The following is a 25881-nucleotide window of genomic DNA, read 5'->3' as shown; positions in this document are numbered from 1 at the left end:
AATCTTACCTACTCCATTTCTATCCACTGATCTATCTGCTCTAAGTTCCTATAGCATACTCACTGTAGACCCCATTTTGGCAGCTAACTGAATGACTTAATAGGTATATTCAATTGAACTAGATGTTTTGTGGATACAGAGGAAGTAAGAGAAGGTTCCTGCCTTTTGCCTTTTGTCCATGATTCTGTGTGTTTCTAGAGCGTCAGCTTTGTCTCCACAGTAAAATGCAAATTCTCAAGTTTTTCAAGGATATAACTATATTATGTACATACTAGGATTTCAAAAAGACTGTCTAAATTGAATTATATTGCTCCTCCCTCTGGAACTCGGTACCAATTAAAGATGGTAGCTTAAGTGTATTAGCTAATTTGGTCTTAAAGGATCAAAGGTAACAGAAATAGTCCACTTCAGCTAGACCATGAGCTAGGCTTCCAGAGGTAAGAAAAACCTCCCTAGTGAGCTGCCCAATCAGTAACACGGAAAAAGTTGCTCAGGATAAGTCGGTTCTCCTGGCTGGACCCTTGGTTATGGATGTAAACTGCGCAGGGTGAAATCCGGTGCTGTGGTTGAAAACCAGGCGCATGAATGAGGAAAGCAAAAAGAGCGGAGTGGGAAAGGGAGCTGCAGAAACTTTCTCTGGCAGATGAACAGCAAGAGTTATCAAAGGTTGACTGACTTCCTTTAGACATAACCAAAGAAACGTCTCGGCCATTCGGTGGAAATCACAGTTCAAACCTCACAAGGCACTTTTGGGTTTCAGACACCTGCCCACAGGTAACGGTATCCGAGGCAGTTGCTGTGAGTTGCTGGGTGATCTCACACACAGGTCTCAAGATAGATTTGGAGGAGCGGAGATCCCAAACCCAGTTTCCTCTCCATGGGACTCTGGGATAAATGGAAAGCTCTAATCAAAGCCTGAAAGACTGGCGGGGCTGGGGTATTGAGCAGGTTGGAAAGGAAGCTCTGCTGACTTCAGGCATCTCCTGCATCTCCCACAGTAATCCAGGAGAAAAGTCCTCTTCTGCCAATGATCAAGTCAAACGATCCTCAGGCCAATCGAGGTGCCGTTAGGTCTCTTATTGAAGCTCTGGGCCACGACTTGCATCCAACTCTGGCTCACGGCGGCGGGATAGGGGGTTCACCAGTTTCCCCAGCCGCGGCCCCCGGGACGCCGGAGCTCGCGCTCCTCCTCTCCAGCCTCTCCTCCCCTCCTTTCTCTCCCTCGCCCAGTCCCTCCCCCAGCCTCAGCGGAGTGGGGCCGGGCTTGGCTCCGCGAGGCCCGTGCATTCCAGAGAGCGGGGCCAGCTAGAGCAACAAAGGAGCCGGGTAGTCGGCGGGGAGAACTCAGGGGGCTGCGGCGTGCTGGGCAGAGGTGGCGGTCGGGCCGCGGGCTGGCGCGGGGGCGGAGCCCGGGATAGAGTTAGGGCCGTAGTCCCGCACCCCGGCGGGCGCCTGGCCTCCATCGTGGGGCCGAGAGTTGGTTTTAATGGTGGGAGAGGGAATGGGGCTGAGGATTGGGGGCCCAGAGGGCTCCCGGGGGTGAAGACAACTTGGATTGCCAGCCGAGGGAGTGGGGAGTCGTGCATCCCGGCCCGGGCCTCTGCCGCCCAACATGGGCCCCGGGTTCCAAAGTTTGCGAAGTTGGGCGCCGAGGGGCCGGGGCGCGCTGAGCGTCTGGGGAGAGCCGGCCCCGAACTCACGGGGTGCCCAGGTCGCTTGAGCCGCTTCCGCGGCCCCCAGGGTTGTGTGTGTGGCCGGGGGGCTCTGGGGAGCGAGCGGGAGCGCCGGGGCTTCTGCTGAGTTGGCGGGTCTGGCCATGGCCGCTGCCCGTCCTGCGCTGGGGCCGGAGCTGCCGCTCCTGGGGCTGCTGCTGTTGCTGCTGGGGGGCCCGGGCCGGGGGGCGGCCTTGAGCGGGAACGCGACCGGGCCTGGGCCGCGGAGCGCTGGCGGGAGCGCGAGAAGGAGCGCGGCCGTGACCGGCCCTCCGCCGCTGCTTAGCCACTGCGGCCGGGCCGCCCACTGCGAGCCGCTGCGCTTCAACGTGTGCCTAGGCTCGGCTCTGCCTTACGGGGCCACCTCCACGCTGCTGGCCGGGGACTCGGATTCCCAGGAGGAAGCGCACGGCAAGCTCGTGCTCTGGTCGGGTAAGCACGCCGGGCTGGGTCTGGGGCTGAGGTGGTGGGGTGGGGGCACTGGCGGAAAGACTAGGCTCGGGCCTGAGCTGCTGAGAGGGCGGGGGCCGCACCCGGGAGAGGTGGAGGAGTGAGTCTGGAACTTTGGGGGCAGGTTACGTGCAGGAGGGGACCCTACATGCTGGGAAAGGGAAAGCGAGGAAAATGATCACAAAAGGCAGAGTGGGCGAGCAAAGAACTGGGGGTGAGCGATGAGAGGCCCGTGAGGAGGGGGCTCTGAGCCACAGGAAAGAACGTTTTTTAGGGAGAGGAGATGCTCCATCTACTTTAGAAGCAGGGTCCTTGGAGATTGAAGGTGGCGTTCAGACCTCTGAGAAATCGGAGTTGGAGAGAAAAAAGAAAGGTTGGAGGTGAAAGGGATTTAGGCTTTTGGAGGAGAGGGGTGGGTGTAAATTTGTGAAATGTGTGAAGGAAAAGAAGCTCCCTGGTGATAAATCATTGAATGGTAATCAGACTATCTGGAGATTTTGATTCAAGAGATAGGAAATCTAGAGGACTGTGATTTTGACGTGCTTTCACAGGACATTTAAGTTTCCTCATCCAAAAAATGGGAACTCCGATCCATGCCAGGCCTAAGAAGGAAGAGACAATTCCAACAGTTATATGTGTGTATTTTAGAAATTTAGATCCTCAGACTCATCAAGGCTTAAGTCTGGGATACTTTCATTGGCACTTGAAGCCCCAGAGTCTTCTTGGGTTGGGATCATGGCAGAGCCTGAAAACTGCATACCAAACCAAACAGATCCTTCCTTAGCAATGTAGAGTGGATTATCTCCTCACCTGTTCCTCTTCTGGACTTGGGGTCCAGAGGGCCCTGGGGAAGAAACTGGCCTTGTCATGCCTGTTTCTAGCCAGTTTGATTTAAAAACTGTCTATGACTGAAAGAAAAGAAAATTAGGAACCAGGAGCAGACCCGAGAACCTTCTTTTTTGATAGGCCTGAGTGTACCATGTCTTAACTTGACCCCCAAAACTGGTGAGGATGCTAATGGAAGTAGTATATGTAGACTGCCAGTCATTGTTAATTTGGCCACTAGAGTTCTCAACTTTTGTTGAATGTTGGACAAGGCCACAAAGTTTCTGGCTTGGTGCAGATGCTGGAAGAACATGGAGAATAGTACCCACAGTGGAGCTATGTCCTGTGTGGAGGTCAGGTTCTAAAATCAGCTTATAAGGCAGAAGCCATGTGTAACCACAGGAGCTTTGGAAAAAAAAAAAAAAAAACTGTAGTGTAAAATCCATGTAATTTTGCATATACACTTTTTATGATATGTTTGCACAAATATGTAAGATATAGATATAGGTACACTGTGTAATAATGGGTATAATAAGAAATATAACTGTCTTTAAAGTTAGATACGTGCAAAAGACTGAAAGAATAATAAAAGGAACAGTAACGAAAAGATCAACACAGTTTTTTTGAGTACTACCTGAAATAAGACTTAAGTTTAGGAGCCAGCTATATGGAAAATCCAAATCTGTTGGCACTAAAATCTTATCCTGTTCTGATTTACTGACACCACGGAAGGATATTCTCTCTTCTCTATTTTGCAGAGGCCCATGATTGAAATCTCCTAAGTTAAATGCATGTATAAAACTGCCTACCATCTGATCAAGGAGGAAGGGAATGGACCTCTTTCCAGCCTATACTCCTGAGAGCAGCTGCTGGGCTAGCAGAAGTAGTTTTGATAGCAGAGTGCATGACTTAAAACCATCTGCTTGTTGTGAAGGTTCAAACCTCAGTAACTGGCCAGGCAGGGTCCTGCAGAGGCATTAGCACTGAGCCCAAGGCTACTACTCTTCTCTCTGCCTTCCCCCATCCTTCAGCTCAGTCCTGTTCCTTGTGTGTTTGGTTGCACTCTTTCTGCTTTGGTCTTGCTACTTTGTGTTCTGTGAAGAAGGACCACAAGCAAGTATTGGTGCAAGCTGGGTCCATGTATGGGGAGGGTGAACCCGAGCCATGTATGAAAATCATAGCCAGGTCCTTAGCTGGGAGCCCCTGGCTAGTGGTTTGTCCTGCCCAGAGTTAGTGGTCTTGATTTGGTGTTAAACATGGTCAGTGTTATCTGGCTTTTACAGGTGTTTTTGTGGGTGAAGAATGAAGATGATTTAGATTATTTTCATGTATAAACTGTTGAGGATAGAGACTGTTTTTACCCCAGAGGCTCAGCAACCACTTGTTCATTCATTCGCATATTGAGGTTTGCTGCCTATCACCTCCTTAGGCAGTTCTGAGGCATAAGCAAATGAAGAATGCAGACATGATCCCTCTACCATCAAGAGGAGGATAGACTATTAACGACCACTGGCATGTGTTTTATATCAATAACAGCAGATTTTATCTAAAGTGCCTTTTCTAGGTCAGAGAGATCATGCTTCATTCAAGGCAAGTGCTAAAAGAGAAGTCTATTTGAAAATTTGGACTAACAAGTAAATGCAGCTATTTTTAGTTTTGTGTAAATAAAATTACATTTCTCTCATTAGGACAAATAAGAGCAGATGAGGGAGGGATTGTGTTTTTGTAATTTATGTGAAAAGGGATATGATCTAAAATAAAGCGAATGTACGAATTAAGAAAAGGGAGGATAGATAATTAAACAGGTTTCAGCAATACATGTGTAAAGTACTGTGACATTGTAGGTGCTGAAGAAATATAAAGGGCTTTAGGGAGCAAGGGAAGATCCAGAGGAACTGATATTTAACCCATGACTTATATAAGCAGGACCTGGGCACAGTAGTGCACACCTGTAATCCCAATGACTCAGGAGGCTGAGACGGGAGGATTGCGAGTTCAAAGCCAGCCTCGGCAACTTAGCGAGGCTCCAAGCAACTCATCGGGACCCTATCTCTAAATAAAATATTTTAAAAGGACTGGGGATGTGACTCAGTGGTTAAGCGCCTCTGGGTTCAATCTCTGGTACCAAAAAAAAAAAAAAGCACTGGTGATGTAAATCAGTTGTGGAGCATTCCTGGGTCAGTCACCAGTACAAGAAAAAGAGATAGAGGGAGAGAAAAAAAAGAATCTAGAATTACCAAGGGAGGGTTGAGTTGGGGTAGGAAGGGATAGGAAGAGGAAATAGCATGTACAAAGATTTAGAGGTAAGAGGGCTTATATTTACAAAGAAGTATAATAATTGCAGTAGAAGTGGAGGATCAAAGTGGTTGAGAGGTGAGGAACAGAATTGTAAGAAATAACACCCAGAGAATTAGACAGCAAAGGGGTTCATATACCTTATTAAGTTTGGATGTGGGCTGGGGAGATAGCTCAGTTTGCAGAGTGCCTGCCTCGAAAGCACAAGGCCATGGGTTCACAGCCCCAGCACCGGAAAAAAAAAAAAAAAAAAAAAAAAAAAAAAAAGTTTGGATGTTATCAGAGGATGATAAGGAATCATTGAAGGCTTTTAAGCAAGGGAGAGGTGCAACCATATTTGCATTTTAGAAAGATCTGTTTGGGTGCCATATGAAGAAGCCACCAGAGTAGGGAAAGCCTGGAGCCTGGCTGCTTGATCAGGGCATAGGTGAAGCACTCCAGGTGGGAGATGAGGGTGGTCAGGGCTGGAGTAACAGGATGGAGGGGTGGGGAGATCCCAGAGTGTCAGAGTTGGAACCAACAGGACTTGCTGATGAGTTGGATGTGGTCCATGAATGAGAAGGAGGACTCAGGTTTAAGGCTTAGATGGAAAATGAAGTCATTCCTTTTCACTAAGATAGAGAACAGTAGTGGAGTGGTAGGTTTAAGAAGAAAGTGTGTGTTTGGTTTAGGCTATGGGAATTCTGGATGCTCACTGGCTGTCCACGTGGAGATTCCCAGCAGGTGTGGAGAAAGAAGTTGCTGTAGAGAGGGGAATACCGTGTGCTTCCTTGACCACACTGCTGGGACTTTGGAAGGATACCATGAGTGAGAAGTTTACAGCTCAGATTGGTCTAATTTCTAGGTCTGTATGTAGTACAGGTCTCTCCTGTGTCTCTCATCTCTCCGGAATTGGGCTTCTTCCGTCACTTAGCATCTCTCCCCATTACAGCTGGAAATGCCTCCTTCCAGGCATTCCAGGCTGACCAGACAAACATAATGTCCAGGCCATGGTCCACCTTAGGCCAAATCTGGCTTAGCAAATGGGGTAAGAAAGAGAGGCCTGAAACTGGCAAGGGAGTCGGTCCCTGAGAGCTAGCACGTAGCTGCCTTGACTGCCTCTGTGTGTGTACATGGGTTGTGGCCCATCTGGACACAACCAGCAGGAAAGAAATAGAGAAGCTGGGAGAAATTTCTTATTTGCCTCCTAGACCTCAAGTTGAGAGGGGAGTGAATGGATGTTGTTGGTGATGGTGGGTAAATTTTTTTTTTTTTTTTGGCGGTGCTGGGGATTGAACCCAGGGCCTTGTGCTTGCAAGGCAAGCACTCTACCAACCGAGCTATATTCCCAGCCCGATGGTGGGTAATTTACAGGGGCAGATCAGGAAGAATTTCCTTAGAGCTGTTCCCAAACCCAGTTGATGATCAGAATCAGTTTACAAACAAAATAAATAAATTGCAGGTAATAAACTATTTATAAATAAATAAATATTATATATACTTTCCCAAATATATATGTATATATGTATATGTATGTTTGTATCTATACACACACACACACATATAAAAATACAGAAAAACAGGCCCAAGTTTTCATCTTTGCTTTACATTTAACTTTTTAAATGTGGAATATACTTGGTCCAAAGAAAGGAGCATAAAACATGAAGGACCTGAATACCAGTTATAAATCGATACCTGGGTAGAGAACTTTGCCCAGTCACATCCCTTTCCCCCTCCTCCAGAAGGATCCACTATCTTTATGTTTTTGATTCTTTTTTTTTTTTTTTCCCTGTACAGTTTTACCCCTAGTTTTGGAATCCTTAAACAGTTTTGCATGTGTTTGAATACATACAGTCATACTGCAAGTATTCTTTTCTGTCTCACTTCCTTTATAGTCCTTTATTTGGTAAAAGGTATCCGTGTTATTGCAGCTTTTTTCATTGCTGAGTAGTAGTCCATCATATGAAACACTACAATTTGTTTATCCATTTTTTTGTTGTTAAGTATTTAAGTTGTTGCCAGTTTTTGCCCACTGCGAATAATATTGCTGTGGGTATTCTCATGTATATCCTGATGTACCTTGGCACAATTTTTTTCCAAGTACATTTTTTTTTTTAGTTGTCAACAGACCTTTATTTTATTTATTTATATGCAGTGCTGAGTATTGAACCCAGTGCCTCACACATGCTAGGCAAGTGCTCTACCACTGAGCCTCAACCCCAACCCTCCAAGTTCATTCTTTTGTGTGTGTGTGTGTGAGTGTGTGGTTGCCAAAAAGTAAAATTTTAAAACTAACAGGGAAAAATCATCTTGCCCTGATTTCCTTTTGTTTTCCGTGTGCCAAGTACATTCTTAACGAGTGGAATTACTGGATAATAAAGCATACGTACCTTCATCTTGTACTAAAATGTTTTTCAAAGTCCTTGTACCAATTTATACTCCTGCTAGCCATGTAAAATGTCATCATTAACCAACACTTGGTATTATCAGCCTTTTAAATTTTTCCCAGTCTAGTGCACATAATGTGGTATATATTTATTATGTTAATTTTTTTGTGGTGGTGATGGGTATCAAACCCAGGGCCTTGCACATGCTAGGTAAGCACTACGTCCCCAACCCCGTGGTTTTAATTTGCATTTCTCTGATTACTAGTAAGGTTAAGCATCTTTGCAAATGTTTATCCTCCATTTGGATTTCTTCTTATTTTATTTACTTATTTGTTTATTTTTGTGGTACTGGAGATTGAACCAAGTAATGTTCTACCACTGAGCTACATTCTTTCTATGTTGAGACAGGTTTTCACTAAGTTGCTGAGGCTGGCCTCAAACTTGTGATCCTCCTGTCTCAGCCTCTTGAGTAGCTGGGATTACAGATGTTCGTCACCATGCCCAGCTTTTGGATTTCTTCTTTTGTGAAGAATCTGTTTAAATCTTTGGCCTGTTTTCTACAGGGCTGCCATTTTTGCAAGATTTGTGGGAGTTCTTTATATATACTAGATATAAGCCCTTTACTGGTTATATGTGTTAAAAAACTCTCCTGTGGTTTGCCTTCTTGTTTTCTTTGCATCTTCTGTTGAATAGAAGTTCTTTAGTGTAGTCATTCATCAAACTTTTATAATTAGTGCTTTTTTAGAAAAATATTTTCCTGCCAAGTCATAAATTTATTCTATGACATTATCTTCCAGAATAGATTTTCCTGTCATTTTAGGTATGTAACTCACCTGGAGTTGATTTTTGTGAATTCTAGTTCTATATTTATTGTTTCAACAGCATTTTTTTTTTTGCAGTGTTGGGGATTGAACCCAGGGCCTTGTGCTTGCAAGGCAGGCACTCTACCAACTGAGCTATCTCCCCAGCCCACAACAGAATTTCTTAAAAAGAATATCTTTTAGCTAGATGTTCCGGTGAACATCTGTAATCCCAGTTACTTGGAAGGGACAGGAGGACTACAAGTTTGAGACCAGCCTAGATAGTTGATCTGTCTGAGAATTAAAAAATGAAAAAAGGACTGGGGATGTAGCACAGTGGTAGAGCACTTGCCTAGCATGAGCAAGACCCTTGATTCAATCCCCAGTGCTGCAATAAATAAATAAATAGATAAAAATTTTAAAAAAGGAATCTCTCTTTTCCCCTATACTCTGCCACAAATCACACACACACACACACACTCTCTCTCTCTCTCTCTCTTTTTTTTCCTGAGGTCTTTATTGTGTTCCATATGTCTGTCTATTACTTGCCAGTATCATAGTATCTTAATTACCTTATCTTTATATCATGGTTCTTCATCTTCTTTGAGGCATAGACTTCTTTGGCAGTCTGGTAAAACTTAAACATTCCTTCTTAACATAGTATTTTTAAATTCATAAAGTAAAAGACATTGGATTAAAAAAGTATATAGGATCATATATGTAGAATATATAAGGAACTTCAAAAGCTCAAGCTCAATAGAAAAAAAAAAATCCCAGTTGAAAAGCAAGCAAAAGATTCAAACAGACTTTTTTTTTTTTTTTTTTTTTAAAGACGTCACACAAATGGCCAACAGGTACATAAAATGTTCAACACTGTCAGGGAAATGCAAGTCAAAATCCCAATGAGATATCACCTCACCCCAGTAAGAATGGCTAATATCAAAAATGCCAAAGAGAGCAGATGCTGAAGAGGATATGGAGGAAGGGGAGCACTCGCATACTGTTGATGGGAATGCAGTTAACAAAGCTACTATGGAACATATGGAAGTGCCTCCAACAATTAAAAATAGAATTGCTGTGTGACCTAGCAATCCCATTACTGGGTATGTATCCAAAGGAAATGAAGTCAGTGAAATGAAGACTTCTGCACTTCCCTGTTTTATTACAGTACTATTCACAATAGCCAAGAAATGGAAATAATGTACGTGTCCTTTAAGAGATGGATGGATATGGGGCTGGAGTTGTGACTCAGTGGTGGAGTGCCTGCCTGGCATGTGTGAGGCCCTGGGTTTGATCCTCAGCACTGCGTGTAAATAAAAAATATTTTTAAAAAAGAGACTGATGAATAAAGAAAATGTGGTACATATGCATAGTGGACTACTCTTCAGCTATGAAAAATAATAAAACCCTGTCACTTGGGACAACGTGGAGGGAACTAGAGATCACATGTTAAATAAAATAAGTCAAGTGTGCATGATCTCACTCATTTGTGAAGCCTAAAAATAGTTCATCTCCTAGAAGTTAAAAGAGTAGAATGGTGGTTACAAAAGGTGCTGGGGACAGTAGTAGGGAGGGAGGTCAGGAGGAGGAAAGGTTGATGAACAGACACTACAGTTAAGACAGGAGCAAGAAGCTCTGGGGTGCTATCTATCGCACAGTGTGGTGACTACAGGTCACACTTAGGTACTGTGTATCTTAAGAAGCTAGAAGAAAGGATTTTGAAAGCTTTTACCACAAAGAAATGGTGAATGTTTGAACCTGATTTAAACATGATGCAGTGTGTACATGTGTCAAACATTACATGGTACCCCATTAATAGGTACAACTTTCATGTTTCTGTGTATCAGTTACAATTTTAAAAATAAATTTTAAAAGTCTATAGGGTCATAAAGGAAAGGAATTATACCAAAGTACAGGATGGAGGTGTAGCTTGGTGGTAGAATGCGTGCCCCGTGTGTGAGGCCCTGGGTTCAATTCCCAGCACCAAAAAGAAAAAAGAATTGAATATAAAGAAATAAGTTTATGGTCTAACACATGTGTGCTTCTTTATTAGCTAAATAAGAAGTAGTACAGGTATAATGCTCACCATAATGTCCAAATGGTGATGGAATTGACAAGATTTAGAGATATCTATGATGAAAATATCTGATGCCATTTTGATAAAGCTGCAGTAGTGCTGAACATTATTGTGGTATATTGCTTATATTCATAGTAAAGGCAGGGCTGAATTTTAGTTAGGTGTATTTTTTTCCCATCCAAGTTCATGGACTCCTGAATTTGTTCCAAGAATTCTTGGTGAACCACAAGCTAAGAACCTCTATTTTATAATATACCCGTGTCTAGTGGAGAGTCTGGGCTGTTCTTGGTCCTTTGTGTTGTAATATATAAATACAGGTTGGTGATTTTGATTGAGATTGCATTGAATGTGTAGATTAATTTGAAATTCTTTTAAATAGATCTATTTACTTTAGTGTCTTCCAATCTTTGAATATTTGTATTTCTATTTGATATTTCATTTTCTTAATATTTTTATAGTTTTCTGTAGAGTTCTTAAATATCATTCATTAGATTTATTCCTAGATACTTGCTATTTTTTATGCTATTGCAAATGATGCATTTAACATTTATTGCATTTATTTATTTGTTCATTTATTTAATTATTCATGTATTTATTTAACATTTATTTGTGTTTGTTGTTGACATAAAGAAAAACACTTTAAAAAAAAGAAACACCCTTGTTTTTGAATCCAGTAAACTTGCCGAATTTTTTCACACGTGTAGTCAAATCATTTGTGAATGACTTTTGTTTCTTCTTTTTTCAAGATGTATATCTTTTATTTCTCTCTATTGCTCTACTCCAGACCTCCAGTACATTGTTACATAGAAATGGTAATAGTAGGGGCTGGGGAGGTAGCTCAGTCGGTGGAGTACTTGCCTTGTAAGCACAAGGCCCTGGGTTCGATCCCCAGCACCCAAAAAAAAAAAAAAGAAATGGTAATAGTAACAGCATCCTTCATTATTTGCATTTTTTATTTCCAAAGAGAAAGATTTTCCACCTTTCACCAATAAGTTTGATGTTTGGTGTCGGTTTCTTACAAATCATTACACTTTATCAAATTAAGAAAGCTTTCTTCTAGCCAGGCACAGTGGCCCATGCCTGTAATCCCAGCAACGCAGAAGGCTGAGGCAGGAGGATCACAAGTTTGAGACCAGCCTCAGCAACTTATTAGCAAGGCCCTAAGCAACTTAGCGAGACCCTGTCTCAAAATAAAAAATAAAAGAGGCTGGAGGTGTAGCTCCATAGTTCAATCCCTAGTATAAAAACAAACAAACAAACAAAAAGATAGCTTCTATCTTTTATCCTAATTTGCCAGTTACTTTATCATGTTGAATTTTATTATCTTTTCTATCTTCTGTTAATGAAGATTATCATATAATTTTTTCTCCTTTAACCTGTTTATGTAGTAAATTGCATTGATTGAATTTTCTAATGTTAAACCAACCTTAGAGCTGTGGTTCTCAACTTTGATAATCTGAAATCACATAAAAAGTCTTTAAAAATCTAGTTCCATTTGTGGTAAATGCTATTTTTAAAGGCTGTGACCATAAAAATGTACAAAGACTAGTGTTATGACACTTGTGTTTTTATTTTTCTTCTGTTGTTTTTTCATGTAAGATAAAAGAAATAAATCAGGTGCAGTGGTGCACTTTGGTTCTAAGCTACTCAGTAGGCTGAGGCACAACAATTCCAAGTTCAAGTTCAACCTAGGCAACTTAGCAGGACCCTGTCTCAAAATAAAAAATAAAAAGGATTGGCATGTAGCTCAGTGGTAGAGCATTCCTGGGTTCAACCCCCACTACCAAAAAGAATAAAATAAAATTAAAATTAAAGAAAGAAAACAATACAGACAGATATAGCTGATGTCCCCGTTTGTCCTCTTTCCAGTTTTGATACCTCCCCTCCTCTGCACAGCTTCCCCTCATTCTAGTTGTGTGTGTGTGTGTATGTGTTTATATGTATGTATATATGCATATATACACATATGTTTGTTTGTTTATTATCTTTATTTTTTGGAGTGCTAGAGACCTAACCCAGGAGCTGGCGCATGCCAGGCAAGTGCTCTACTGCTGAGCTACACGCCCAGCCCTCTATATTTCTTTCTTTTCTTTTAAGCTTAATTGCTTTTAAAGAATAGGTAGCACATGCACATGGTACAAATTCAAAAAGAACAAAAGTTAAGTCCCATTTTTGCTTCTAGTTACCCATTTTCCTTTCCCACAGACAAACCTCAACACTAGTTTTTTGTATGTCCTCTTTGTGTGTCCTCACGTCTGACGTATGTCCAGATGTAGATGTGGCCTTAGTCTCTTCAGTACCAACAGGTATCATGCTGTGGGGACTGTTCTTCACTCAACTGTCCATTTAACAATCATATTGGAGCTGTGGATGCAGCTCAGTGGTAGAGTGCTTGCCTAGCATGCTCCAGACCAGGCCTGGGGTCCGAGCCCTAGCCCTGAAGAAAAAAAAAAAAAAAAAAAAAAAAAATTACCATTTGTTAAGTGCTGTTTTCGAGGATCTATGCTAAGTGCTTTATAAGATCTATGGATGGGGGATATAGCTCAGATGGTAGAATGCTGGCCTAGCATGCACCAGGCCCTGTAGACACCTTAGCATTGCCCAAAAATACAGAAATTAAAAGCATATTGGAGAGGCTGGACTTGTGGCTCTGTGTACAGCGCTTGCCTCACATGCTTGGGGCACTGGGTTTGATCATCAGCACCACATAAATAATAAAATAAAGACATGTGTCCATCTACAACTACAAACATTTTTTTAAAAATACAAAATAAAGTCACTCTAAAAAAAAACAGTATATTGGATATCATTCCTTTTCAATGCATGTAATTCAACCCTGAATAGTGTTCTATTACATTGATTTGTTTTTTGGTATTTTTGGGATTTTTTGGTTCCTGGGCTTGAACCTTCACACATGCTAAACATTTGCTCTATCACTGGTTACACCCTCAGTCCCTGATGTGTTATTTTATTTAGCTGGTCTTCTGTTTATGGGTATGGAGGCAAGCTGTTTCTACTCTTCTGCTATTATAAACAATGCTGCAATGAATAATCTTATATATTATCTTTGGGAAAATGTGAAGTAGAATTGGTAGTATAAAATCTTGATAGATAATGCTAAATGGTCTCCACAGGGGTTTACTAATTTTTATTCCTATCAACAACATATAGAAGTGCCAGTGTCCCCCATACTCTTGACAATACAGTATTTTCAAATGTTTTAAGCTTTATTAATCTAAAGGTTAAAATGTTACATCTTACTATGGTTTTATTTTGCATTTATTTTATTAAGAGGCTGAGCATCTCTTTATGTTTTTGAAGGCCATTTGTGTTTTCTCTGTATGATCTATTTTATTTGTCTTTTGCCCATAATTCTATTGGAGTATGCATTTCTTACTGATTTGGAAGCTCTGTATGCATGTAAGGAGATTAACTCGTTACCTGTGATATGTACTCGAAATATATTTTTTCAGTGTGTGGCTCTTCTTATGATTTTATTTGTGTTTTATCCTACCGAATGCACCTATTTTTCTGAAGCTCTTTTCTTTAAACTTATTTCATGGCTTCTGGGTTTTGTGTCATACTTCAAAAGGCCTTCCTCACTCTGAGGCCTACAAAAACATTTCCCATCTCCTCTTCTAGTACTTCGATTTATTTTAAATGTATTTTTGATCTATCTGGAACTTTCTTTGATGCAAGAAATGAGAAGAAGAATCTATTTTTCCCTAGATGACTCCTCAATTGTCCTTTAATAATCTATCTTTTCCCTAGAGAGTTTTTTTTTTTTTGGGTGCTGGGAATTGAACTCAGGGCCTTGCACTTTCCAGGTAGCTACATTTTCAACCCTTTTTAAAATTTATTTGGAAGTTCATTTTGAGACAGAATCTCACTAAGCTGCCTAGGCTGGCTTGAACTTTATTTTTTTTTAAATTTATAATTCGATCTTTATAACACTGATTAAATAGGCAGCCACAACATGGGAGAAAACCAGGTATTCAAACTTGACATGTAATGAATTCATACAATGGGCTTGAACTTTGGATCCTTCCTCCTCCTTCCTTAGCCTCTGGATTAGCTGAGTTTATAGGCATGTGCCACTGCAACCAGCGTAAATGTATTGTTTAATAAACAGTCAATAAAACTAGCTGTTTTTTTTTGTGTGTGTGTGCAGTTCTATGAGTTTAGACAAATGCAGAGTTGTATAATCTTAGTCACCATATTTAAGATAGAGAACAGTTCCATCACCCTGATTTACAGTGGTTCGACTTACAGTTTTTCATTTTCAGAATGATGCAAAGCAATGACATTCAGTAGAAATCATATCTGGAATTTTTTTTTTTTTTTTTTTTTTTTTTTTTTTGCGGTGCTGGGGATTGAACTCAGGGCCTTGTGCTTGCAGGGCAAAGCACTCTACCAACTGAGCTATCTCCCCAGCCCCGTACCTGGAATTTTGAATTGGATCTTTTCCTGGGCTCGCGACGTGCAGCCCTATCCTCTCTCCAGATGCTGGGTAGAATGCAGCTCCCGGTCAGCTGTGTGATCATGAAGGAAACCCCTGATGCTCCATGGTGCACTGTGTGGCTAAACTGGGTTGCTCAGTTGTTTAAGTGTTTTAGATGCATTTTCCAGCCCAGAGTGGTGGCCCAAACCTATGATCCTGGCTACTCAGGAGGTGGAGGCAGGAGGATCACGAGTTTGAGTGAGACCCTATTTTAGAATAAAAATAAAAGGAGTTGGGGATGTAGCTCAGTGATAATACCCTAGCACTGGAAAAAAAAAAAGAAAGAAAGAAAGAAAAGGGAAGTGGGAAGAAAAGAAAAATGCATTTTCCATTTATGATATTTTCACCTCATGGTGGGATGGTGAGCATGTAGCCCCCTCATACCTTGAACATCTGTGTTCTCTCCTGCTGCTCCCTCCCCCCACCCTGTCCCTGGTACTCATTGCTCTGTTTTCAACCCAAACCCACCTGTTCAGAATTTCTGGGACTGGGTCTCCATCTAGGTGACAAGGTTCTGCAGGTGATTCTGATTTGAATCAGTTGGGAACATTTGCCTTAGGATATTGCTTCATAACTGGCAGGAACTTGCTTGTAGACTGACCTGTGAGCAGTCAGAGGCCTCAGACTAGTAAAAACAGCCCTTCATGAGTGCTTACTACCTGACAGGCATTGTGTCAAGCACGTTTAACATGCTGTCTCTCACTCTTAACAACAGTTCTGTGAGGTAAATCTATCATCCCCATTTTATAGATGAGGAGCCTGATGCTGGAGATGGAGATTAAGTACTTTGCCAAGCTTCACACAGCTGGGAAATGATGGAACCAAGATTTGGAGCCAGGCTAATTTGCAGTGCCAGTGCTCCTTACCCTTCAACTCTGTCACCTCTCTCTAATAAGGGTAGTTACCTGTCCCCACCATCCCCAGCCTGACAGGGTGACAGTTGTCCGTGCTGACTCTCATGTCCTCAGAAGATTCTCCTAATACAACTTCTTGCTTGGTTTGTTGGAGCTCCTGGAGCAGGAAGGATTCAGGAGCCGCTAAGGGGACAGAAAGCAGAGTGAGGCCAGCTACTCGGGAAAGCAGGGGAGAGGTCTGGGCTGGACTGGGCTGCCAGGAGACCACTGCCTGATTCTGTCTGCTGACATCTTTCCTCCCTCTGCACTGGATGGAGCCTCCTCTGTTTCTCTCCGTCTGATCTCCTGTTTCCTCCTCTGGCTCTGGAGTTCCTGGCTCCTCTGACTACCTCTTCTTAAGCCCCCACCTCTTCTCTCTCTCACCTCAGCTTGGTAAGAAGAACAAGTGTTCTCGGGGCTGGGTAAGGGAAAACCATTCTGGGTTCTGGTGAATGGGCCCTGGGAGGGATGAGGTTGAGTCCCACAGCCTCCTGCCCTGGAAGAATTCTGTGGAAGGGCTCAAAAACACCCTGAAAATGTAGTCCCTCCGGGGTTCTCAACCAGAGGCACTGCCACTCCCTAGCAGGGAATTTGGAAATGGCAGCTGTTTTTAAAATTTTAATTGAATTACAATGTACATACAGATTAGTGCATAGATCCTGCATGATTTTCACAAGGTGAATATTCTCATGCAACCAGTATGAGATCAAGAACTAGATTATTAACAGTGTCCCAGAAACTCCTCTCAGGTGCTCTACTAGTTGCTACCCCTGGAGTGAGTGAGTGTAGTGAGTGAGTGGGGGCATCTTTTGTTGTCACAATGACTTAAGGATTCTGCTGGCATTTAGTGGGCAAGGTCAAGGGATGCTAAATGTCTTGCAATATATGGTACTGTCCTGAGGCACAAAGAATTGTCCTGTCTTGATGTCCTGTTGAGGTATGTCATGCCTGACAGGTTGAGCAGTAATGGCCTGCAAAGGCCTGGGGACCAGGGGGTGCAGCTGTGTCAGTGGATCAGCGTGAAGAGGGGTCTTCACTGCAGTGTGCCCACACTGTCACCACTCCCCAGGCCTCCGGAACGCCCCTCGGTGCTGGGCAGTGATCCAGCCCCTGCTGTGTGCAGTGTACATGCCCAAGTGTGAGAATGACCGCGTGGAGCTGCCCAGCCGCACCCTCTGCCAAGCCACCCGAGGCCCCTGTGCCATTGTGGAGCGGGAGCGGGGCTGGCCTGACTTCCTGCGCTGTACCCCTGACCACTTCCCTGAAGGCTGCCCGGTGAGTTGCCTAGGGGGCAGGATCTGCAATGGCTGACCTAACATAGGAAAGGGTCCAACAGGATGCAGGGAAGCCACAGCCTTTTTCCCTGGGGGACCTCAAGTCTACAGCCATGGGAGCCGTGAGCCACAAACCCAAACTGTGACTCATTTGCTGGACCAATCTATCAGGGTTTCTCTACTGATCCAAGATAACAAGTTTAGCAAATATTTTTTTTTTGAGCACCCATTCTGTTAGGTGTAGGGATTTTACATGAGTCATGGATGAGAGGAGACTGTCTTTAGGGAGCTGATCATACAGCTGGAGACACCAAGTCAAGGGGGTAAGATCAAGTTTGGGAAAGGAGAGATTTGAAATGATAACAATGGTAAGAATTTGATAGTAATAATACTAGTTATTATTTAGTACATGCCAAATACCATGATAAGCATGTTACATCTATTAATTTAACCCCTGAACTCTACCATAGGGTAGGTACTACTATCTTAGAGATGAGGAAGCTGAGGTACAGAGTGGCTGTTTGAGTCCTGGAAATGGGTCTCCAGACGCCATGCACTCTGCCCCTGATACCTTTTTCCAAAGAAGAGGCTCCTCCCTGACCTGCTCTCCCCTCGCCACTGCCTTCTCCCCTTCCCTGGTGCCAGAATGAGGTGCAGAACATCAAGTTCAACAGTTCTGGTCAGTGTGAAGCACCCTTGGTGCGGACAGACAACCCCAAGAGCTGGTACGAGGACGTGGAGGGCTGCGGGATCCAGTGCCAGAATCCGCTGTTCACCGAGGCCGAGCACCAGGACATGCACAGCTACATCGCGGCCTTCGGTGCTGTCACCGGGCTCTGCACGCTCTTCACCCTGGTCAGTCAGGAGGGTGGACAGGACACTCTTTGAGTGCAGGTGGTCCCTCCTCCTAGAAAACAGGAAAAGAGCCCGATTGTCAGTGCAGGGCTGGGCTCTGGGGGAGGGGCACTCCCGGGAAGGGTCATGATGGGGTTCAGATAAGGGCGTCTGTGGCAGCAGAATAACTCTCACTGGTAGAACGGCCACTCTCTCTTTTAGGCCACCTTTGTGGCTGACTGGCGGAACTCCAATCGCTACCCTGCGGTTATTCTCTTCTACGTCAATGCGTGTTTTTTTGTGGGCAGCATTGGCTGGCTGGCCCAGTTCATGGACGGTGCCCGCCGGGAGATCGTGTGCCGAGCAGATGGCACCATGAGACTTGGGGAGCCCACGTAAGTGTCTTGAGGACCCAGAGGGCAGGGCAGTGGAGGAAAACTGTAGTGAGCACTTCCCACAAAAGGGACAGGTTGTACTGAAAGTGGGATTTCAGGGAAGGATTCAGCTCTCTAGATTCACCCTTGGTCTCTATGTTGACCTTGACTTCTGCCTCAGAACCTGGATTGTTGGCATCTGTTCAAAGTGGCATCTTCTGGAACCTCTTCATATGTGACTGGGGTCTTGTCCTCATGCTCCAAGAGCCCTCTAGACCTTAGCAGCCCAGGAATTGGGGACAGGGTGGAGAAGTGGTAGAGGGAGTACAAACTGACCTTCCCAAGTGACACCCACATATCTGCACAGCTCCAACGAGACCCTGTCCTGCGTCATCATTTTCGTCATTGTATACTATGCCCTGATGGCTGGCGTGGTCTGGTTTGTGGTTCTCACCTATGCCTGGCACACCTCCTTCAAAGCCCTGGGCACCACCTACCAACCACTCTCAGGCAAGACCTCCTACTTCCACCTGCTCACGTGGTCACTCCCCTTTGTCCTCACTGTGGCGATCCTTGCTGTGGCCCAGGTATAGTGACTGGTGGGAGCTGGCAACCTGAGTGGGTTAGTCTTGGGAGAGGCAACCAGTAACCGACTGTCCCTCCCCCACTTTCCTGCTGCAGGTGGATGGGGACTCCGTGAGCGGCATCTGTTTTGTGGGCTACAAGAACTACCGATACCGTGCTGGCTTTGTCCTGGCCCCAATTGGCTTGGTGCTCATTGTGGGAGGCTACTTCCTCATCCGAGGTGAGTGAGGACCAGGCCAGGACCCATGGGGCAACACGTGTGCTGAATGCCTGCTTTGTGGAAGTAGGAACAAGGGCCACCAGCTCTGCTACCTGCACACTAAGGCTGCAGCTAACTCATACCAGTTCTTGGCACAGTGTAGAAAAAGGTGACCTTTATGCAGGTGTAGTATCATGAGCTCTTGTTATGGGACAGCGCCTTTGTGTTGGCCAGAAAAATGTACGCCTTCCTCCAGAGCCCTGACCAGGGCCCACGGCTTATTGAGTAGAACTTGGGCTGGAGTCCAGCCCCTGTTTCCCCTTGGCAGGGTGCATCTGTCTGATGACCAGCCTGGGTAATCCACTCTGTCCACGTGGATCCACTTGTGGCCATTGGTTGTGTGTGCTGTCTTTAATTTTATACTGCCAGCCTTTTGGAGTTTGGTTTCCATCGTCTTCCTACCCCCAACACACACATAGTTTTCACAACATGCACAGATTTACTCGTCCCTAACTTCCCTGTCTCAATCTGCCACCCCACAGCAAGCCTCTGTATCTAGCTTATTTTTGTTGGGTTTTGTCAGTTTCAGTTTCCTCCCACTGAACCGTCAGCCTTCTGTTCCGCCTTCTTTCCTCCCTTTCTGGCAGTGTCTGTGCCTCTGATTTATGTCTCATCTCTGTGCCATCCTGTACAGTAGCCCCTAGCCACCTGCATGGCAGCTAGTCCAGATTGAGACGTGTTATCCGTGTAAAATACATGCTCCATTTCAAAGAAAAAGCACCAAAAAAAGGAAAATAACTGTTAATGATTTGTTATATGGATTATATGTTGGAGTGGTTATATTTTGGATAGATTACATTTATAAACTACATTGAAATTAGTTGTCTTTTAAAATATACTAGCTAGAAATTTTAAGATTATATGTGTGTCCACAGCATATTTCTCTTGAACAGTGCTGTTCTTGAGTTTGTTTTATGCCTTTTCCATCAGAAAACTTTGACCTGGCATTTGGGTCAGGATCGGGAGCCCCTCTTTCTCCCCTCTGCTGTCTGGATGCTGCCCCAGTCACTCCAGCCCGTGGCAGAATTGCTACTAGCTGTTCTCCCATTCTCCAGTGTCTCCAGTCCTCCAAGCTTAAGTCGCACAGGTGTAATTCGACCCAGGACTCCAAGGCCCTGGGACCCTCCCCTACACACGCATCCCCCTCAGGAACGTGGCCTCACCCTGCTAACTTGTGAGGTCCCCCTTCTGTTCAGGAGTCATGACTCTGTTCTCCATCAAGAGCAACCACCCAGGGCTGCTGAGTGAGAAGGCTGCCAGCAAGATCAACGAGACCATGCTGCGCCTGGGTGAGTGGCCCCCAGGGGCCTTAGGTCTGAAGTCCTGGCCAGCCCAACACTATACCCTCCTGGGGCTTGGGAACCTCCAGGGTGCAATAATTCAGTGGGACGAGTTAGAAACCATGGGACAAGGACAAGGTGTATGTGTGTAGGTGGTAGTAGTGGTGGTAGCTCAAAAGAAGTCCTTCTCAGAAGGGAGAAGCAAGTTGAGCCAGGACTGCTCCGTGTGCCCACTTCCCTCCCATGTGAGCCCTCCTACCTTTGCCTCAAGGGCCTTCCTGCTTTGTTTTGGAGAATATAGTTCTTGACCCGAGCCCAGCATGAACTCACCGTAGGCTTTTGCCTTTCAGTCCTCAGTAGGGCAGACACCCACACACACACTGCTCCAGCGTCTGTTCGGTACCGTCCCATCATACCTCTGTCCTTCACAGGCATTTTTGGTTTCCTGGCCTTTGGCTTTGTGCTCATCACCTTCAGCTGCCACTTCTATGACTTCTTTAACCAGGCTGAGTGGGAACGCAGCTTCCGGGACTACGTGCTGTGAGTGTGGGGACAGGGTTTGGAGGTGGCTGTGGTGGGAGCCGGAGCCCTGACTGTAAGGACAGCAGCCCTTCTGCTGTGCAGCAGGAGTCTGCCAGGTCCCTGCCTCAGATGAGGCTGATGGTGTCTGAGTGCCCAAGATACCAGCTGCTCTGTGCGGTGCCAGGCCTGGCAAAGAGCCTTTGAGTGCCTGTTCAACTCTGCCCTGCAGTGGATACCTCTCTCTGACAGGTTAATGACCTGCTAGTTTTGCCTGTGCATTTTTTGTGGACCAGTAAGGATGAATTAGGAGAGTGTTAGTCATCTCAACTTCCTGAAGTGCAGCACCTGCTATTTTCAAGGAGCAAGAGTTAAAACATCCATTAATGTGGACACATGGCTGAACTGCTTTAGGCTCATTCTTAAAGGTTCCAGCTTCCAGCCTGGGAAATTTTAACTGTGAAGGACTGGGGATGTAGCTCAGCAATGGAGCACTCGTGTGAGGCCCTGGGTTTGATCCGTAGCCCAAAGCAAACAAAACAACCCAAGAGCACCATGAGAACTGTACTATTTCCAAAGTCTTTGGATTGATAGTCTCAATCCCTACCCATTAGATTCAGACTCACCTGTCAACCATCCCTCACCACAGGTGCCAGGCCAATGTGACCATTGGGCTGCCCACCAAGAAGCCCATCCCTGACTGTGAGATCAAGAATCGCCCCAGCCTCCTGGTGGAGAAGATCAACCTGTTTGCCATGTTTGGCACTGGCATTGCCATGAGCACCTGGGTCTGGACCAAGGCCACGCTGCTCATCTGGAGGCGCACCTGGTGCAGGTGGGATCAGCAGCCAGCTCATCCTGTTCCTCCTGTCTTACTTGCAGCCCCAAGTCCCCACTTTCAGGCTTTGTTCAGTTCTCCGTCCTGGGCTGCTGTTTTCCAGAGCACTGCACTGAGCTGCCTGAGGACGCCTTCTCCGTGGCTAACCACCGCCCCCTGGTGGTGTCACCTGTCCTTAGGCAACCTGAGGCATAAGCCTGGGCCACATACTGAGCTAGTGGGTAGTATCTGGTGAAAGTTGGTGACTTGACAGCAGAGTACACAGGAGCCCTGTGTTCTAGGTTCACTTCTTTGCAGGGAAGGTCTCTACTCCTTAGAGTCCTTGAGGCACTTAAGACCCGCAGAACTTCCTAACCTAGAGGGAATTGGACACTGTCTTTCACAAGATTTGATGACAAGTAACAGCTCCTCGCTTCCCTCTCCACGCTTTCTGCTCTCAGATTGACTGGGCAGAGTGATGATGAGCCCAAACGGATCAAGAAGAGCAAGATGATTGCCAAGGCCTTCTCCAAGCGGCGGGAGCTGCTGCAGAACCCAGGCCAGGAGCTGTCCTTCAGCATGCACACTGTCTCCCACGACGGGCCTGTGGGTGAGTTGGCCCTGTCCTCCCTCAAGCCACTTAACCCCCGAGGGCTCAACCCCTCCCTCCCAGGACACTGGATTGTTTGACAGACTGTGATCCCTTCACACACGCTCATTCTTTTCCAGTCTGCCTTACCCCCTCTGGGGGGCCTCTCTTTCCCCTCTTTCCTGTTTATGGTCTGTGAGGGTTCCCCCCTCTCCCCTTCTCTGCCTTTTCCACTTGCTCTCTGGGATAGAGTAAGCCAGGGTTTCAAGACTGGGTTTCTGACCTCTGTTTAAGCCCTTTGGGGACCTGAAGCTGCTCCCCCCTCAGATTCTGAATGGGTAGAGATCTCTGCAGTTACAGGCTGGCCTTTCTCTGACCACTGGAGTGGGAGGGAATGGCTCAGGGGAATGGTGTAGATAAGGAAGGAGTCACCGAGAGGGAAGTCATTATTCCATCTTTCTTTCCATCTCCAAAGCGGGTTTGGCTTTTGACCTCAACGAACCCTCAGCTGATGTCTCCTCTGCCTGGGCCCAGCATGTCACCAAGATGGTGGCTCGGAGAGGAGCCATACTGCCCCAGGACGTGTCTGTCACTCCTGTGGCAACTCCAGGTATGAAAGTTTAGGCTTCTGTACGAAGGTGGTAGGCACAGAGGCTGGGGATTCTTGGGCCTGGTATACCAGGAACTACCAGAGGGGGAGGAGGAAGAAAAGGCTCCAGAGGATCTGAAGTGTGGGGCCAAGGTAATGGGAGTCCAGAGCTCAAGAATAGGGGTGCTGCAGGCCTCGGGGTGTAGCTCAGTGATAAAGTGCTTGCCTAACATATGCAAGGCCCTGGATCAATCCCAGGCACCACACACACACACACACACACACACACAAATAATAGGGATGCTGGGGAGGGAAGGGTGTTGAGGACAGAGGCAGAGCCCCAGGCTGTGTTCTCTCTCCTCTGACAGTACCCCCAGAAGAACAAGCCAACCTGTGGCTAGTTGAGGCAGAGATCTCCCCAGAGCTAGAGAAGCGCCTGGGCCGGAAGAAGAAGCGAAGGAAGAGGAAGAAGGAGGTGTGCCCCCTGACACCAGCCCCTGAGCTTCACCATCCTGCCCCTGCCCCTGCCCCTGCTGCCAGTGCTGTTCCTCGGCTACCTCAGCTACCCCGGCAGAAATGCCTGGTGGCTGCAGGGGCCTGGGGGTCTGGGGAATCCTGCCGACAGGGAGCCTGGACCCTGGTCTCCAACCCCTTCTGCCCAGAGCCCAGTCCCCGTCAGGATCCATTTCTCCCCAGTGTCCCAGCCCCCATGGCCTGGGCTCAGGGCCGCCGCCAGGGTCTGGGGCCCATTCACTCCCGCACCAACCTGATGGAGGCAGAGCTCATGGATGCAGACTCAGATTTCTGAGCCTGCAAAGCAGGACCTGGAACATGAAAACGGAACAAATACTATTCCAAGGCTCTTCTTGCTTTCTGAGAGCGCTTTCCCAGGATCTCGTCTTCCAGAGAACCTGTGGGCCAAGTGCCCTCCCAGGAGAGTTCTGTAGGTTTGGCTTAAAGCAGCAGGACTGTGGGAAAGAGCCAGACTTCTCCATGGGTAGGTCTCACCCCAAGGGCAGGGCCCTGGAGCTCAGGGTCTTTATTTTTGTCCCACCAGCTGGAGTCTGACAGGCAGCAATAGTCCCCAGCAGAGCTTGTGATGGGGCAATAGTGGCAGAGGCAGGGGTGACAGTTCTCAGAGTAGATTGTGGTGGCCCGAGAGGCAGCTATGCCCATGTCTTCCAGATGGGGCTGGCTGCCCTTTTCTGTGCCAACAGGTGCCCTTTCCTGGCACTCTCAGACCAAAAGTGTTTATTGTGTCATTTGTCCTTTGTCTAACAGGGAACAGGGCCCCCTGCTTCATCTTTAGGTGGTCGTGGGGCCAGAAGTGCCTCCTGCCACAGGGTCCATAACCTCTCTTAACAGGTAGTCCTACCCCAGACACACCTGTTTTGCACCCTTCGTTCCCTTTCCCATCTCATTTCCACCAGGCCAGCCTCTTCCTGCTTCCTGTTTGTTGATGACAACTCAGAACTGCAGCGCGCAACACACACACACACACACACACACACACACACACACACGCACACACACACCCCTTGCCACTGGGCTCCATCTCTTGGTGAGAGATTGGTTCAGCTTGTAGAGCCTTGGCTTGGTAAGGAGTAACGGGGAGCCTCTGGGCCCCTGAGAGACATATTGTGTCTTCTTCATGACCATCCAGTGGGGATTGATCCTCTGACTTGAGGGGCTATCCTGGGAAGCTGCTGTAGCTTCAGCCAGACAGGAAAGCTTCTTTCAACTTCCACAACTGGTGGGTTAGGAGATTCCCACCTTTCACAACCTCCAACCATGTCCCTAGCACCCCATATTCAAGACCCAGATAGCTGGAAGTCTTAGAAGCTGTCTGGGTTTTAGGTTGGGGGATAGAGATGGGAAGAAGAAATATGAACAGTAAATAAAATGTTTTTGTATAAACGCCAGTGTGTTTCTTTTTCTTAACGCTAGTTTTGTCCTATTTACCTGGTTCTGATCTCTTGTCTTCCACACCCTCCTAAGGCCCTTCTGAAAGCCCAAGCGCTTGGGGCTGATGAGGTCCTGACTGACAGCTAGAGGTTGGGCTGATGTCAGCTTGTTGTTTTGGTTGTGCATCCTCTGTGTCCACAGTGGCTTCATGGAGTACTAAGCACAAGATAATAGAGCACAAGCATGCAGCCCGCCCCTGGAATGATGATCGGAAGCAAGCATCTCCTGGGGTCCACCTCAGGACTTCCTGCCGTCTGCCAGGAATGTCTGTTTTGCCAGGTGCATTCTGATCCAAGATGCCTCCCTGAGCCAGTCTAAGGGATTCAAAGTCAAGGGAAGCCCGCTAGTCTCACTTCCTCCAAATTCAAAGACTGTCAACTGAGTTACAAGGATTGTGTTATGGAAATATGTAGAGGATCTATAGACTTGGAAGGGTATTGTGGAGTGTTGACCAAGTGTATTTTGTGGAGTACCCTTTTCTACTGCCACTCCTGTGACAGGGACGTGTATTTTGACCAGAGTTGGATTCTAGCAGGGGGAGGAAAGGGTACTGCCAACATACTGATTTTACCCTAGGTACTTAATTTTTTGCAGTACCAGAGATTGAACTCAGGAATGCTCTGCCACTGGGCTATATCCCCAACCGTTTTCATTTTTATTTTGAGGCAGGGTCTTGCCAAATGCCCAGGTTGGCCTTCAATATGTGATCTCTTGCCTCAACCTGAGTAACTAGGATTACAGGGGTTCCTCACAGCACCCAGCTCTATCCTAAGCACTGTATATGTGTGTATTATACCAATAATAGCTGACTCTTACTGAATGCTGGTTAAGTGCTCTTCCAAGCAATTTATAAGCATTAACTCAGTGAATCTCCAAA

The 25881-nt window shown here is 45.9% G+C and overlaps 1 protein-coding gene across 3 annotated transcripts; it reads left to right on the top strand.

The window, feature by feature from the left end:
* The first annotated feature begins 1237 nt into the window (after window positions 1–1237).
* Smo (smoothened, frizzled class receptor) lies at window positions 1238–24956 on the top strand. Of its 3 annotated transcripts, XM_047562484.1 has the most exons (13): window positions 2050–2144; window positions 10378–10381; window positions 16989–17194; window positions 17839–18048; window positions 18250–18422; window positions 18769–18988; window positions 19083–19206; window positions 20442–20534; window positions 20957–21065; window positions 21694–21879; window positions 22323–22471; window positions 22926–23060; window positions 23408–24956. In XM_047562484.1, exons 3-13 carry the CDS (start codon window positions 17048–17050, stop codon window positions 23845–23847), a joined length of 1986 nt encoding a protein of 661 aa, XP_047418440.1. In that variant the 5' UTR covers window positions 2050–2144; window positions 10378–10381; window positions 16989–17047; the 3' UTR covers window positions 23848–24956. The 3 variants fall into 3 exon arrangements, with proteins under 3 accessions (XP_047418439.1, XP_047418440.1, XP_047418441.1); XM_047562483.1 differs by lacking the exon at window positions 10378–10381 and having other exon boundaries at window positions 1238–2144; XM_047562485.1 differs by lacking the exons at window positions 2050–2144; window positions 10378–10381 and adding an exon at window positions 15731–16312.
* The last annotated feature ends 925 nt before the right edge of the window (window positions 24957–25881 follow it).

This window comes from Sciurus carolinensis, chromosome 8 (assembly GCF_902686445.1).
Source record: "Sciurus carolinensis chromosome 8, mSciCar1.2, whole genome shotgun sequence".
In the NCBI taxonomy this organism is placed as follows: domain Eukaryota; kingdom Metazoa; phylum Chordata; class Mammalia; order Rodentia; family Sciuridae; genus Sciurus; species Sciurus carolinensis.
Note: the sequence above shows the minus strand (reverse complement) of the source record. Positions and strands in the feature narration are given on the sequence as shown.